Source organism: Erithacus rubecula (genome assembly GCF_903797595.1).
Source record: "Erithacus rubecula genome assembly, chromosome: 11".
NCBI classification, from domain to species: Eukaryota; Metazoa; Chordata; class Aves; order Passeriformes; family Muscicapidae; genus Erithacus; species Erithacus rubecula.
Genome location: NC_136663.1, coordinates 23,833,802 through 23,847,578, shown reverse-complemented (window position 1 = coordinate 23,847,578; position 13,777 = coordinate 23,833,802). Strand labels below are relative to the sequence as shown.

At 39.3% G+C, this 13,777-nt stretch overlaps 3 protein-coding genes across 4 annotated transcripts in view; 2 read left to right on the top strand and 1 right to left on the bottom strand.

The window, feature by feature from the left end:
• MRPS22 (mitochondrial ribosomal protein S22) overlaps nucleotides 1-13,777 on the bottom strand; it is a 403,791-nt gene that overhangs the window by 331,773 nt on the left and 58,241 nt on the right. The gene's annotated exons all lie outside the window — the stretch shown is intronic.
• Nucleotides 1-13,777, top strand: part of RBP2 (retinol binding protein 2) — a 56,616-nt gene that overhangs the window by 20,513 nt on the left and 22,326 nt on the right. The window lies entirely within an intron of this gene.
• The window catches only part of RBP1 (retinol binding protein 1), a 14,289-nt gene extending 512 nt beyond the window's left edge, over nucleotides 1-13,777 (top strand). Inside the window, exons 2-4 of the mRNA XM_079315429.1 lie at nucleotides 240-418; nucleotides 10,573-10,674; nucleotides 13,324-13,777. Of these exons, the coding sequence (XP_079171555.1) occupies nucleotides 240-418; nucleotides 10,573-10,674; nucleotides 13,324-13,377 (335 nt within the window). The 3' untranslated portion in view covers nucleotides 13,378-13,777. The remainder of the gene's footprint in view (nucleotides 1-239; nucleotides 419-10,572; nucleotides 10,675-13,323) is intronic.

Here is a 13,777-nt window from a genome sequence, read left to right as displayed (position 1 = left end):
GTCTTATTAACTGTCAAATAGAGATGTTATTTTTAAAAGATTCCACATAATCAGAAAATTGAAACATTAATTACTTAAGTTACAGGAAATTAGGTTACAGACTTTTTCTGGATGGGAAGGCTGGTTTGAAAGATTTTGGACATCTGTTTATCTTTGTTCATTTCAGTTCTCCCTAGAAGCAACAAGCTTCTTCTTGTGGAAGACTTTTCTGGGTAAAAATAACTCTTTTTCTTTTTCAGATGTAAATGTTGCTGTAAGAAAAATAGCAAACTTGCTAAAGCCTGACAAAGAAATCCTTCAGAACGGGGATCATATGATCATTAAAACGCTAAGCACTTTCAGAAACTACATCATGGAATTTGATATAGGGAAGGAGTTTGAGGAGGATTTGTCGGGGGTGGACGATCGCAAGTGCATGGTAAGAGGTGGAACTGTAGCAATGGACAAAAAGGATTATTGATAACCTGAGACCTTTCACAGACCACATCTTTTAACCATCCTGGTGGCTATTCCTGAATTCTCACTTTGTCACAATGTACCTACAGTTTGAGCATGCCTTTGGATTAGAATAATACTAATTTTAATCAGGAGCACAAAGTAGTATTATCAAACAGTGGATAATAACCTCAGTGAAGCTGTGCTAATTTATACTGGCATGTTTGTTAGTCAAAAAGACATTTAGGGTCACTTCTAGAATGTCTTTTATGAGTAAGGTTTTACAGTAGAGGAAATCCGCTGATTGCAAGGTTAGGCACTGCTCCTGTGTGAGAATGGCCAAGTGCTTAAAGATTGCCTGGGTGTATTTATTAAAGCACATACTTAATTATCCCACGGGAACAAATCTTATGAAGGGACTAAGCAAACACTGAGGATTTTGTTTTACCATAGCTCTGTTTTATGAGCTCTTTTTACTTTTTAACTTAGGACTGATAAATATGAATTTGCAGGGGAAGAACTTGAGAATAGCTAGTTCTCACCTATTAGTTTGGCAGCATGACACTGGCAATATTCTACAGTGAGGAAGTTGACAAATAAAAGAAAATTATCTCAGGAGGGTCTCGAGAGGAGAAATCTCATAAAAGAGAACTAATAGGTTTCCATTCTGAGAAAGATTGTGCTATTTAAAACTAATACATTTCTCTCACACTAAGATTTGCAAATTTGCTTTTGTTCTGATTATGGCAGGAAAGAAAAAACTTTGAAGACTAGAGAAAAAGAATGGTTGGCTACTGAGTGCCTCAGAAAATCCCTCTGTAGTCCTTGTTACAGAGGGTACAAGTCTGATGAGAGTACAGAATAGAACATTCATGAAAGGGAGGAGCAGGTGCATTTGTGTTTAGGAAAGTGCCCCAATGCCATCATGTGATTTTGGCACCTGGAATGCTCCTTAATCAGGATATTGAGGTCCAGATTGACTGAACAGTTATGAGCCTGAGGAAATCTTTAAGACTGAGGTGATTAAATTACCATCAAAGATAGCAGTGGTCAAAACATCTGCTACAAAGGTTTGTGTGTGCGCAGAACTGTCCCTGTGTAAACATTAGCTGTACTTGAGTACCATCAAACTCTCATCTGAAGGAGAACTAAACCATCCTCTGCATGGTGGAAAGAAGTAATATTTTATTATTTTTAACAAGCCAAAATTCTCTACCCTATTTTGCTAAATTGAGTGGTAAGGGAAGGATTCAGAACACTAAATCAGGAAGAAGAAACTAGAGAGAGAATTTCAGTCACTACAACAGCTGATTGATTTGGAGTAGAACCTAGTTCTGGCTACTTTCAAAGGTTACTCAAACATTTCTCTGTTTACTGTTTAGTGGGAAATGCTTATTCAGCCTTGAAAGCAGAAGGTATGGCAGCAGCTTCCTGCCTGTTACAAACAAACAAACAAACAAACAAACAAACATGGATAGTCACTGTCTCTGACTGGGCTGTTTTTTAAGAAGGACTTAGGGATGTAATTCCACAAACCCCCCCCAGATATCTCTGTGTCTCTTTGTAGCCTCCAGATGTAGCTGGATAATTCAGGTCTCTGACTACTGGTGCTCCATTTGCCTTGTAGCAGCAGATCATGCTTTCTAGTTCAATTATCTTATTAAAGATTTCTACTCCTTTGTCAATGCAAAGCAGTGCAAGAAGCTGTCTTTGTGAAGTGACTTTCAGTCCAAATCTGATAATCATAATGTCAGGCAAGATTACTCCAACAGTGCAGAAGGAATCTTGTGAGAGAAGAGTCATGGAGGTTATAAGATATAGTGGACCACTCCCTGAGTGGTGTTACAAAGAAACACAAAACCACCATAAAAGCAAAGGTTGAATATCATTCTTGGTGTTTCATTTGTTCACTTAGAGCCTGTGGAACTGCATGCCATAAATGGCTTAATCATTAATAGTCAGCCTGTGTAATGGGAGAGGTTGGGAATCAGTTATTGTTATTTACATTGCAGACTGAGCAGACCACTGGGCAAGTTTTATCCAAGGAGCTGGATGTATGAACACTACAAAGGAACACGGATAAGACAAATTACACATTAAACATTAATCTATACAGCAGAGCAATCATCAGGAGACTAGCAAAAAATAACCATAGAAGTAATCCTTCCTAGAAGTGTGGATTGTTTTTTCTTTTAATGAAGAATATATCATCTAGCTAGAGTTAACCTATCTGTAAAAATAATATCAGCATAGTGGACAGATTAGATCCTGTGTGCAATTCACTGAAATTGTGTTCACCTTTCAGCTGTAAAACATATCCTTGAGCCAGTTAGAGTAACATGTAACTACAGTAATTCCAAATCAATACTGTCTGTGAGGAGGAAGGGCTAAAAAGTTTTGCCAATACTTATTTAAGAAGTTGAAGTTTTGACATTAGGAACTTGATAGTCGTGTGATAGACCAAGCCTCCTTTGTAGTTAGGGTTCTTTCATTTTTATAGTTGGTCACTCCTAGGAGCCTGTCTGAACATTCTGGATCAGGGAGTTAATGGAGAAGGATAAACCTTAGCAATTTCAGTTTGTCCTTCTGACCGTCAGCCTGGCGTTCTTGCATGCACATGTTTTTGGGTGACTGTTCTCTGGAGGGATGGAGGGAACAGCAGCTGGTGACATCAGGTTCTTTAGGATGTTGTTTCTGTTGGGAAGTGAAAATTTGCTACTTGGGAAGGTCTAAAGCCCTGCAGTTTAGTTAAAGATGCTGTTTCTGTGTTCTGCAAAACCAAAGATGGGGATAGTTGACTGCAGGAGAGATCACAAATGGTAGTTGGCATCAATGCTCCTCAAGCTTTCCACCCAGGATTGGATCTCCTAGATAAATTACAGTTTCTTTCTTCACTTGGAAATTTTGTGAAAGATACCTTTCTGCAAGTTTAATCGTACTTAACTGTCCAGAGCTGTTAAAAACTTGGCAGTTTCGAGTACCAATGTAAAATGGAAGTTTACATTTTCAGGAGCTATGAAGAATTAATTGCTTTTGACAGAAACTCAGGGCAAGTGATCTGTAAAAAAAATCAGGAAATATTTTATGTTCTAAATATAGAAGAGGAGAATGACAGTTGTGTTGTAACTAAGTATTTGTCCAAGCATGTGAGAGGTGCTTTGGTAACTCAGAACCTTGTGCTCTCTGATACAGTAATTTTCTTCTTCCATTGAAGCAGGAAATGAAATGACAAAGGCAGGGAACTGGGAAACAGAGAAAATTGCAAGAATTTTAAACTGAATGTGGGAAGTAATACATCTTAACCATTTAGTTACCTAAACCTGAATGCAAGAGGGATATAACCATTAATAAGTTAGCAAGTGGGTGTTTAAGGTTCGTTTATTGGAACTATCAGAACTTCTAATCCTAGTTAAGACTTGCTGGGGTAGGGTGAGGAGGATTTGGAAGTTGTGGAATTCCCTCATCAGACCTAGAATACATTTACCATGTGAAATCTCAGTGTTTGAAGCAGACACTCAAGGACTGTTCACAGACACCTGACTGTGCCAAATCCTGCTGAAGGGAGGGAGGTTGTTCAAAACTGATCGTGGCTCTGTTTTAATTAACAAACCTGCCTAATGTGACACTGATTCTTCTCAGATTTGCATTCAGGAAAACTGCAGTGGGGGTAGTTGTTTTGGCTATAATTTGATTTATACCCCTGCAAGATCAGAATAAAGCCCTTTTACAAAATCACATGGTTCGTGAAGCTTATTTAACTATTTAGGCAGGTTCCTCTGTTACACAAATGGAATTCACAGCTGTTAATCTAGTTCTGAGCAGGTTTGGGAATTAAGGCTTTGCTCCTAGAAAAACACCAGCCAACAAACAACATTCCAGCACATGGAATTGCAGGAGGGATCTCCCGTAGGATGAGAAGATTCAAAATAAATTGTGCCTGCCTAGTGAGATGCAAGATCAGCATCATGTCTTTACTCAGTCCCTCTGATTTAGCTGTTTTATATCTTTGCCCTTCCAGTGCTGTCATTTTGGGCTTGTAAGTATTTTCTCCTATACTTTAATGGGACAAGCATATTTTAGAATCACTGTTTCTGAGGCTGGTCTTCTCTCAGATTTAGTGCCTCCTGTCTCTTTGCAGTACTGTAATTTCCCCAGCTCCTCATTGGCATAATCCCTGATTTTTTTTATTTTGGGGAGGGGGGAGGTGTAATATTAAAGAGGTAGACTTTATGATAGTTTTCTGTTGGTATTTCTGGCCCTTTACAAACGGCTCTCAACAAGTGATGAAGTAAAATCCTCCAGTCAGCCCCTCTGAGGCTCCAGAGAGCAGTCCACCCTGGGGCTGTCTCAGGCTCTGTCAGAATGGAATCTGGTCCCTTCTGTCTGTGCCTCAGTGGGGAGGAGCAGTTTCCTTTTTCCTGCCTTGTACCACCCTGCTTGCTCCATGGGCATTAGTTACTGCCTGTAAGCGATGTGCTCAGCACATTTGCACAGTGATAGCAAATGAGATTATCTGAGTCTTGGGCTGTATAAATATCATAAACTTCACATTTTGCAGGGCTGGATTCATGTCTAAGGCATGAGGCTGATTAGAAGCTTTGGAGCTAGCTATTCACAGAACTGCTGCTAGTTTACTGAGGCTCTGCAGGGAATGTGTGTTTGGATAGGTTCTTGTGAACTCTAAAAAGCTCTGAGAGTTATAAATGCAGAAAGAGCAATCAGAATCAGCTGTAAAGCTGAGAACCAGACTTTAAAAATCCAATTTTGAATGACAAACCATTAGTGTTATGTACAATTGTATCTTGCCAAAATTACATGGGATAAATCAGTCATAGTCATTAATTTAAACAGTAAGCATCTTAGAATGGATTCTGATCTTTGCACAGAGTGAATTTGATGTGAGGGGTTTTACTCTTTTTTCTGACATGGCATATACACAAGTTTTCTTGGTTTTGTATTAGTTGTATGCAATTTTATTTCAGTAAGAAAAAAAGCTACCATTCTTAAGAAATAAAACAATGTGTACTGTCTAAAATACTGGCCACATATAGCTGCATAGCCCAGAGCTGTGCACCTTCACTGTCCTACTCCCTGGAACATATCTCATCTTTGCTTTGCTCTGCTGCTCTTATGAGCAGGGATTCAGAAGAAGCAACTGGAACATTTATGATCTGATCCTATCTGACAACAGCTTACCTTTTATCAAAAATGTTTTTATCCAGTCCTAAGCCTTTTTTCTAGCAGTGCTGCCCCTGGTGATGCTGTCAATGGCAGAAGCAAAGGAGACTTTGCAATGACTGAGCTACAGCATGTCTGAACAGGTTCAGCCTTTGGCCAGCACCAGGATCTGGAGATAAAGGACAGGAATCCTTCCAGGAATTGTTCTGATAGGTTTGTTGTTGTTTTCTCAGTAGTTTCTGTTGCTGAACTTGCAGATGCAGATGTAATGAGACAAAAGGGGTTTCGGGGGGAGAGATGACAAAGCTGCCCATGGCTGTACCCCCTGGAGCAGCTCCTGCACAGGGGCCATGGGGAGTGACCACCTGGCAGAATTTCCCCTCACAGACTTTGTCTGGGCCATCAACATGACTTTATTCTATCAAATCTTCATTTTTTCCCCAAAGAAACTGTTTACAAGAGGTTTTTATATCACCTTGATACTTAGTACAGATGAAGTAGTTTATCTTGAGAAGTTGTTAAATACCTTGTTGGAGATATTGCTGTGTTTGACCAAAAATTCTAGGGTATTTTCTTTGGTATTATTTACAAGCCACAGCTCAAATTGGATTTTTCTGTTTCACCTGACCTAAAAAAAAAAAAATTACTTTCCGTTTTTTAATCCTTCTTAGATCATAATTACAGTTGTAAAATGGGCTGTTATTCTCCCAAGCTGAGAATTACTGGATGGAGATGGAGCAGAGAGTGTGGTGCACTCCTAGCTTTGCAGTCATTTGCTGCTCTATATATAGAGACAACACTCTGAGGGAAGCAGGAGAAAAATAGAACTGGTGCTGCTGTGTTTCTGCTAGAGATAGGAAATCAATAACATATTTTTGATGAAAAGTGGGGGCTGCAATTCATACTTGTAAAGGCAATGTGTCAAAAATCTATGTAGCATTAACAAAAAAATGTTCATGAACTACTTGGAAAAAAGTTATTTTCTTCCATTCATCTGTGAAATCCATTCTGTACCCTCAGCTGCCAAGCCCCTGACCCAGGCAGGCATACAGGAATTGGCAGCAGGAGAATGAGAAATGTTCTACAGAGCCAGCACCAAATGTCTTTGCACTTAGACCTCACTGGGAAATGCAAAGTACTCTGATAACATTTGATGACTATTTCAGGAAATTGCAAAAGTCATTGTCTCTGCCTGTTGGTCAGGATGATTTGCCACTGGAAGCTGAAATTGTGCAACATTTCACTACAGTTGCTGCTATTAAAGGAAAAGCAGATGCGTAGTCAATAATTTGTTTAGGGGTTACTAAGTATTTAATTTAATAAATCTACCTTGTCTCATAATTGGAAACAGTAATGAGAAAATTTTAATTATCATTTCCTTCAACTTTAATATTCAGGAAGATTCAGGCGGTGCTAGGCATATGGATTTAAAACTTCATAACACAAAGAGATTAAGTCATTAACAAAAGTATGTGGATGCCTAAGTCATAAAAGGAGAATATTAAAGTACACAAAAAGTGAAACACTACAGAAACCATGCCATAAAACTAAAGAAAATTTGAACATTTTTTTGTGTTCTCAGGCTTCAAAGGTTTTTTCACTTCCCAGAAGAGCTCCATTCTCTAGTATTAGAACAAAGTGTACATAATCTGAAAAATGTGCAATATTGGTGGTTGGAATTTTTGGGAAGAGTTAACTTGAGGCAAGACACCCTGGTTTTTACCTCACTACATCACCTTTTCTGACTTCCCTTGAGAATTACTGATAGTACTGTTGACTAATTGCACCATCACCATTCTCTATTGAAGTTTCCTACAGAATTACATGCATGTGACCTAGATGTTCATCTTAGGGTTAAGTATGAGCAGTGGTAAGCAAGCTTTAAGCTTGCTTATGGTGAACTAGATTATGTTGTAGTTGAAAGGAATAAACAATGTCTTCCATTTATTTTCAAGTAGTACAAGATGCTCAAAAAAGTTTTAGAGAAATGCTCCATTTTTAGCCAGTTGGTTCTGTTACTGGAAACTGTGGCTTTCCAGTGTCCCCCGAGTTTGTCTGCCTCTCCCCTCTGCCAGACAAGGATAAGGACAGGGGCTGTGTGCCTGGGCTGCTGTCTCCCAAATCCTGGCGAGGATTTTCAGTCATTCCTGGCAGGTGGCAGCAGCTCTGTAATCAGGCAACCCTTAGGTAATGGTATTACCAAAATGGGGGCAAACCAGGTTCATTACAAAGGCATACTTTGCTAAGAAAAGTAGCTTTAAAGGTAAAGCGTTTGTTTATATTGGGACTGTGTGCCAGGAAGAACCAAAGGGTCACACAGAGCTGCCTTTCCAGTCTTCCAGTGCTTGGCTCCTGACTGTGCCATGGCAATATCCTGATCCAGTCCTCAAAAATAAATCCTTGCTCTTTGATACGGCAAGAGAGATTATATATACAACGTTTGCCCTACAGGATTTCTGGAGCATTGTTTTTATGTTCTGATTCAAATATTTGGGAATCTTGTAAAGCAAGTGTTGCTCTGGGTTAGGTGTTGGCAGCAGCCAGTGCACAGCTTCAACCTCAGCTAACACTCACTTTTGTCTCAGTAGAGATATTTGGTGGAAGGATGTGTTTCAATCCAAGTTAAAAGAGAATTTTGTATCTTGTATATTAGTTTAATAAAAGAGATATTGAGACATTGCAGTTTGACCTAAAGAAAGGATACAGATGCCACTGATGAATTTTACTGTTATGAAGTGGTTGTTCCTGCTAACAAAGAAAATGACATTGTGTTCTCTTGCAATGTGTTCTGCCCTTTATAACCTTCAAAACAAAACAGCTACATTCAGAAATCAGGAATTCTGTGGTTTACTCATATCCCCTCAGTATTTATATTTCTCAAAGGGAAGGTGGAGGATACCTGAGAATATTGTTTGATAAGACAGCTTGGTTAATGTCTGTGGGTTTAGGCTCTTCGTGGTTTTCACCAAATTGGAAAAAGCAGTTTCTAATCTTGACTGGAAAAACAACAAATCCTGAGAAAAAAATGGTTTTGCTTTCTGAGGTGAAACAATTTCAATCACCCTTGGAGGCTAAAAAGTTAACATTTCCTTGTACTGCTACAAATATTTCTCTATTTCCCCAAGTGTACTAAGTCAGTATAACACAACTGGCTTCGAATATTAGTAGGCTAATGAAGCTGGATTCTACTTTGTCATGGTGTATTGGCTCCGAATTCACATCTAAGCCCACCAAATTTAATTATTTAGCTAGACTAAAGATTAAACTATGCTGATGGATAAATAAGTGCAGTTCCTAAGCAATATTCCACATAAAAATGCTTCATTCCAAAGTATCCCTCACATCTACAAATCATCGTTAATTTTCTGTTATATTCACTTTTTAGAATCAGAAATTTGTAGATATGTTAAGTTGTAAATGAAACATTATTCTCTTTGACTCCTGTTACTCGTTATCTTCTATCTCTTCAGTGGATGTATGAAGATTCAGATCTGGGACAGGATTTAGGTTATGGTGACCACATTAACTACAGCTTTACCCAAATGTTTTGTTCCTTCCTGCATTAGCATTTTTTGCATTAAAAGGATATGGTTTCACAAATGTTATCTAGTGCTTGGGTTAAATATATCACTTTACAAAAGAGAACAGAAGAGTTTGTCAATGTATTTTCTAAACTAGCCCTCCTGTGGTGCAGACAGACTGATGGGATCAATCCATTGCCTTGCCCACATTGATATATCCTGGCACTGAGTGATTCATTTTCCATGCTGGTTTAGTCTAAAGCTCCCCACAGGAGGAGGCTGCTGCCTGCACTCATTCAAAGATAGTGGCTGTCATGGTTATCATTTAAGAATTAATTGTTTGTGACATACAGAGATTAAATAAACAGAACTGGATAGGTTTTGAGTATTGAACTGAGTTTAATTACCAGAAGGAAGAATGTAGGCTGACTTCTTCTCTTAGGAACTACACAGGATGGATGCAGTAAGTGTTCTTTAATGGCAGATCAGAATTCATCATCTCCCTGTATCTGACTGCTCATGCAAGCAGTGGCTGAAGGCTTTCACAAGGTAGACAGCAATTCCATATTTAGTCCTCAGAGTGCCTTCAAACAAGCCAATTTACAGGCCATGTGCTAATATTAATGTTGAACTATCCTCATGGAGCACAAACTGTCACCACTCTTCCCTCTTCAGTTTTTTACAGAGCTTTGCTTCTCTTTGGATTATGGAGATGGGAAAAGCAAATTGTCAGTAAATGCTAACCAGAGAAAATGCACTGTCATACAGTGAAGGAGTTTTATGAATCAGGTTTTACTGAACCCCTCAGGACAGCACCAATATTCACAGAAGTGCAGTATTGATTTCTGCACCTGACTCTTGGCTTACTCTGCCAGTCGTGGCTTGAGAAGTTCCCCAGCCTCAGTTGCAAAAAGCAGGATGCTGGCGAAGTTAACAACTTGCTGATACTTCCAAACCACTCTGCTGAGTGAAGGAAGGTGGGTTGAGACATGAGGAAAAGACAGCTCAGTATTGAAAAGCTTTGTTTGTCCTCAGTGCCAGGAAATGGGAATTGTTTTCAGGTAGAGGAGCTGGGAATCATTCATAGGGTGAAAAAAGCCAAACCGGATCTTAAGTTTTCATCTCTTTTTGCAAATAGAGTGTTAGGCTGCAGGGCCCTTGTACTGCTCCATTTTTCAGCAGGGAGAGAGGAGTGTGCTCTTACACAATGGTTTTGGTGACATTTTTGCTTGCTTTATCCTTCCAGTTTTTGGCAGGCAGCTAGGCAGCAACTTTCTGTTCAGCATCATTTATTCCATAATTATCCTAAGTGGTACAACACTCTCCAATCATTCTTATTATGAGATACACTCATCATTATAGATAAGTTTTGCTTCACAGAAACTAATCCTAATATCAGAGAATATTACAGTAATACCAACCATGTTTATTTTGTTAGACCACTGTGTCTTGGGATGGAGATAAGCTGCTCTGTGTACAGAATGGAGAGAAGGAAGGCCGTGGTTGGACCCAGTGGATTGAAGGAGATGAAATGCACCTGGTAAGATCATGTGAGAGGTTTTGAATGCCCCTCCTTTCAAATGGTTAGATATAACACAGCAGGGAATGTGGTATGTCATTTTGGCTTACTTTGACATAATTGTGTATTGGTGCAGCATTTGAGTTTTTTCTAAAGCAACAATTTCATTTGGAGTATTTATGTTGTATGTCCCTTACAAAGCCTGACCATTTTGAATGATCTTTCTGTGCTCAGTGTCTGTCCAAACTCACCAGGCTGAAATATTCACACAAGGAAGACATTTACCAGAACGTCCCTCACAGTCTGTAAAATACTCAGTATGGCAGCTGTGAAACCAAGCACCCAACAATAAGGGAAAATACACCATTGTTCTTTTAAAATAATTACAGGCCACATTATTGCCTAGAGAGCTAAAATAGCAGTTAAGCTTTTGAAATTGATGGCTTTTTCTGATCATCATTTTTATCTTTCTAAATTAACAGGACCTGAAAGAAGATGCCTGTTCTTTTGTCCTATACCCCTTTATAGCATCCTCACTCTCTCATCAGTGTGGGTAAAAGGCAGTGTTCCTGCTGGGATAATAAACTCCAGCCTCCATTTCTCCTCACTGTGCAGTACTATTAGCATCCAGCAATCTAAATGGATATTTTCTAAATGTTCAAATCAGTAGCAGAGTTATGAAATCTTTGCAGAAGTACCCCAAGCCTCTTATTACTAAACATAATTTTGAGGAATATTGGCAGTCCCAGAATCCAGTTTAGGAGAGGAATGGACTTTGTGCAGCAGAGGGAGGGAGAAGTTGCTGTGTAAGAGAGGACTTCAAGCTGAGGCCATGGGCTCACCTAGAGGAGGGGAGGCAGCAATGAAAAGGAGATGCCCGACTTCCCTGTGCATGCACACTCCCTCCAAGAAGCACCTTCCAGTATTCCCACACTCCTCTGACTGCTTTGGTGCTGCTTTTCAGAAGGTTGGGAAGAGTTCTGGATCATACCTGCCAGCTCATGCATTCATTCACTGGCATTTGGAAAATTTACCACAGTCTGTCTCCCATGTACCCAGCAGTCAATACAAAATTAATTCATGCAATGGAAGTAACCAAGTATTTTAGAGCCCACTCCTCCATATTTCAATTTCCTCACTTATTGTATTTAATGAATTTCAAAAGATGTCCTCTTTATTTCTCTAATCCTTGTTAATGCAGCTCTCTCCATTAAAAGTACAGTAGAGTTCCCTTTAGTATCTTATTTTTGACCAGTTAAGATTACTAGGTCCTGTCCTTTTGAGAGTGCTCTGATACCTTTAAAAAATTGATACTTCAATAGCTTTATGATCCTATTGAACTTTACACACCAAGCCAAGTGTTAATTTACTCTTTTCACATTTCTGCAGAGAGTAGGACCACATCCTTTAGCAGTTTATTGCTTCCTATTTTCTTCATTTCATTCTGTGGTCTGTTCTTTGTAGTTCTTTTTAGATTTTATTTTATGTGAGTGACCATTCCCCGTTTCCTTTTGAGTTTTATTGCCCTTTTCTATTGTATTGATTGCTTCTGCTCTGTAGTTTTTGTCACTGTCAGCAGATCTCTCAGCCCTTATTGCACACTCCTTCTTCTGGGTTACCTCTGCAGGAGTGAACAGAACAGGTCCTAAGTCACTGCATCAGTCTGTTATTCCACCAACTCAGCATGAAACACTTTCTCTTATTGTGGCTAAACAACATATATCAATTAAGGTTATTGACCTAGTTTAAGGTTTTTTAAAGTCATTTTGTTAAACTCCCCCGTAAGAAATAAGAAACTTCCTCAAAATATTCCATGAGCTTTATTAAAAGTCTCATCTTGAACTGGAAAGTGCATCTCTTTGCTAAGTCATGCATAAGCACTGTCTTTATGTCCCTTAAGAGCATTTTTATTGCACCTAAACCTTGCCACAGGCACACACCCCAGGCACACACCTGTGTGCCCTTCTCAGATCAGACTTGAGGAGTTTCAGGAACAGGAATGGGTGAAGAGGCAAACACCAACAGCCTCACAAATCCACCCCAGGATGGAAACTCTGCCCCTACTCATGCCCGGCTCACAGAGATCCAGAGATCAGCAAGGGGGAGGAGGTTGGAAAAGCCCTGGTGGAGCTTTATTCATCCAAGGTGCTCAGGCCCCTGCAAACCTCACTGCTGTGCTGGTTGACAGACCTGGAGCAAATCTTCTGTGCACTCATCTGCCTTTTGAGGCCATGTGCTCTGTGCTGCTAAAGTGGACCCTGATTTCTGAATTTCTGGGCTTGAGCTACCAGTCATCACCAGACAGATTCAGAGCTGGTGAGGCAAGCCCATCCCCCCTCCTTTATGTATCTGAAATAGAGAATGCCCATTTCAAAGGCCTAAAGCAGTTGCATATTACTCACTGCAAATAGAGAATAATGCACCAGGAACATATTTGGCCATTTAAGATCTGAGATCCCAAAATAACTTCTCTTGCTCCATCTTCTAGCAGAAAACACACCTAAGCCACATGGCTTCTTATAGGATAAAAAAAGGCTAAAGTATGTACAAGCCTCCCAGTCTAATTTAATAGAAAATTGTGGATTCAAATCCAGTTGGACATACACATGAATCTGTAATATTTGTGTCCTAAGTAAAAGTTGTGGTTTTTTGATTATTTTCTCTTCCTAGGAAATAAGAGTGTGTGGCGTCACATGTAAGCAAGTCTTTAAGAAGGTGCAGTGAGCTACTGCTGCTACAGGAGTGATGAACAATATAATTTACAGACTTGACACCAACTCTCCAAATGCTGGTGCTGAGCATCCTCAGTGGCAACAGCAAACACAGAAACGAAGATCACATTAGAGCTGTATAGTTGGAATAAAATATCTTTTAGGAAATTGAAAAAAATTACTGCAAATAAAACTGTTTTTAGAAATGCTAATTAAAGATGCTAAACTCTCTAAATGTGTGCCTACCATAATTCTCACCTACACTAAAGAAGAACTATTAAAAGAAGATGCTGGAAGTTGAGACCTTGTAAGCTGTTTTTTTACTCTCAATAGACATCACCTTTTCAGAATCTTATCCTTTTTCAAATGGTGAATTGCAGTTGGAGGGAAGCAAATTAGAGCTGTAGGATGCA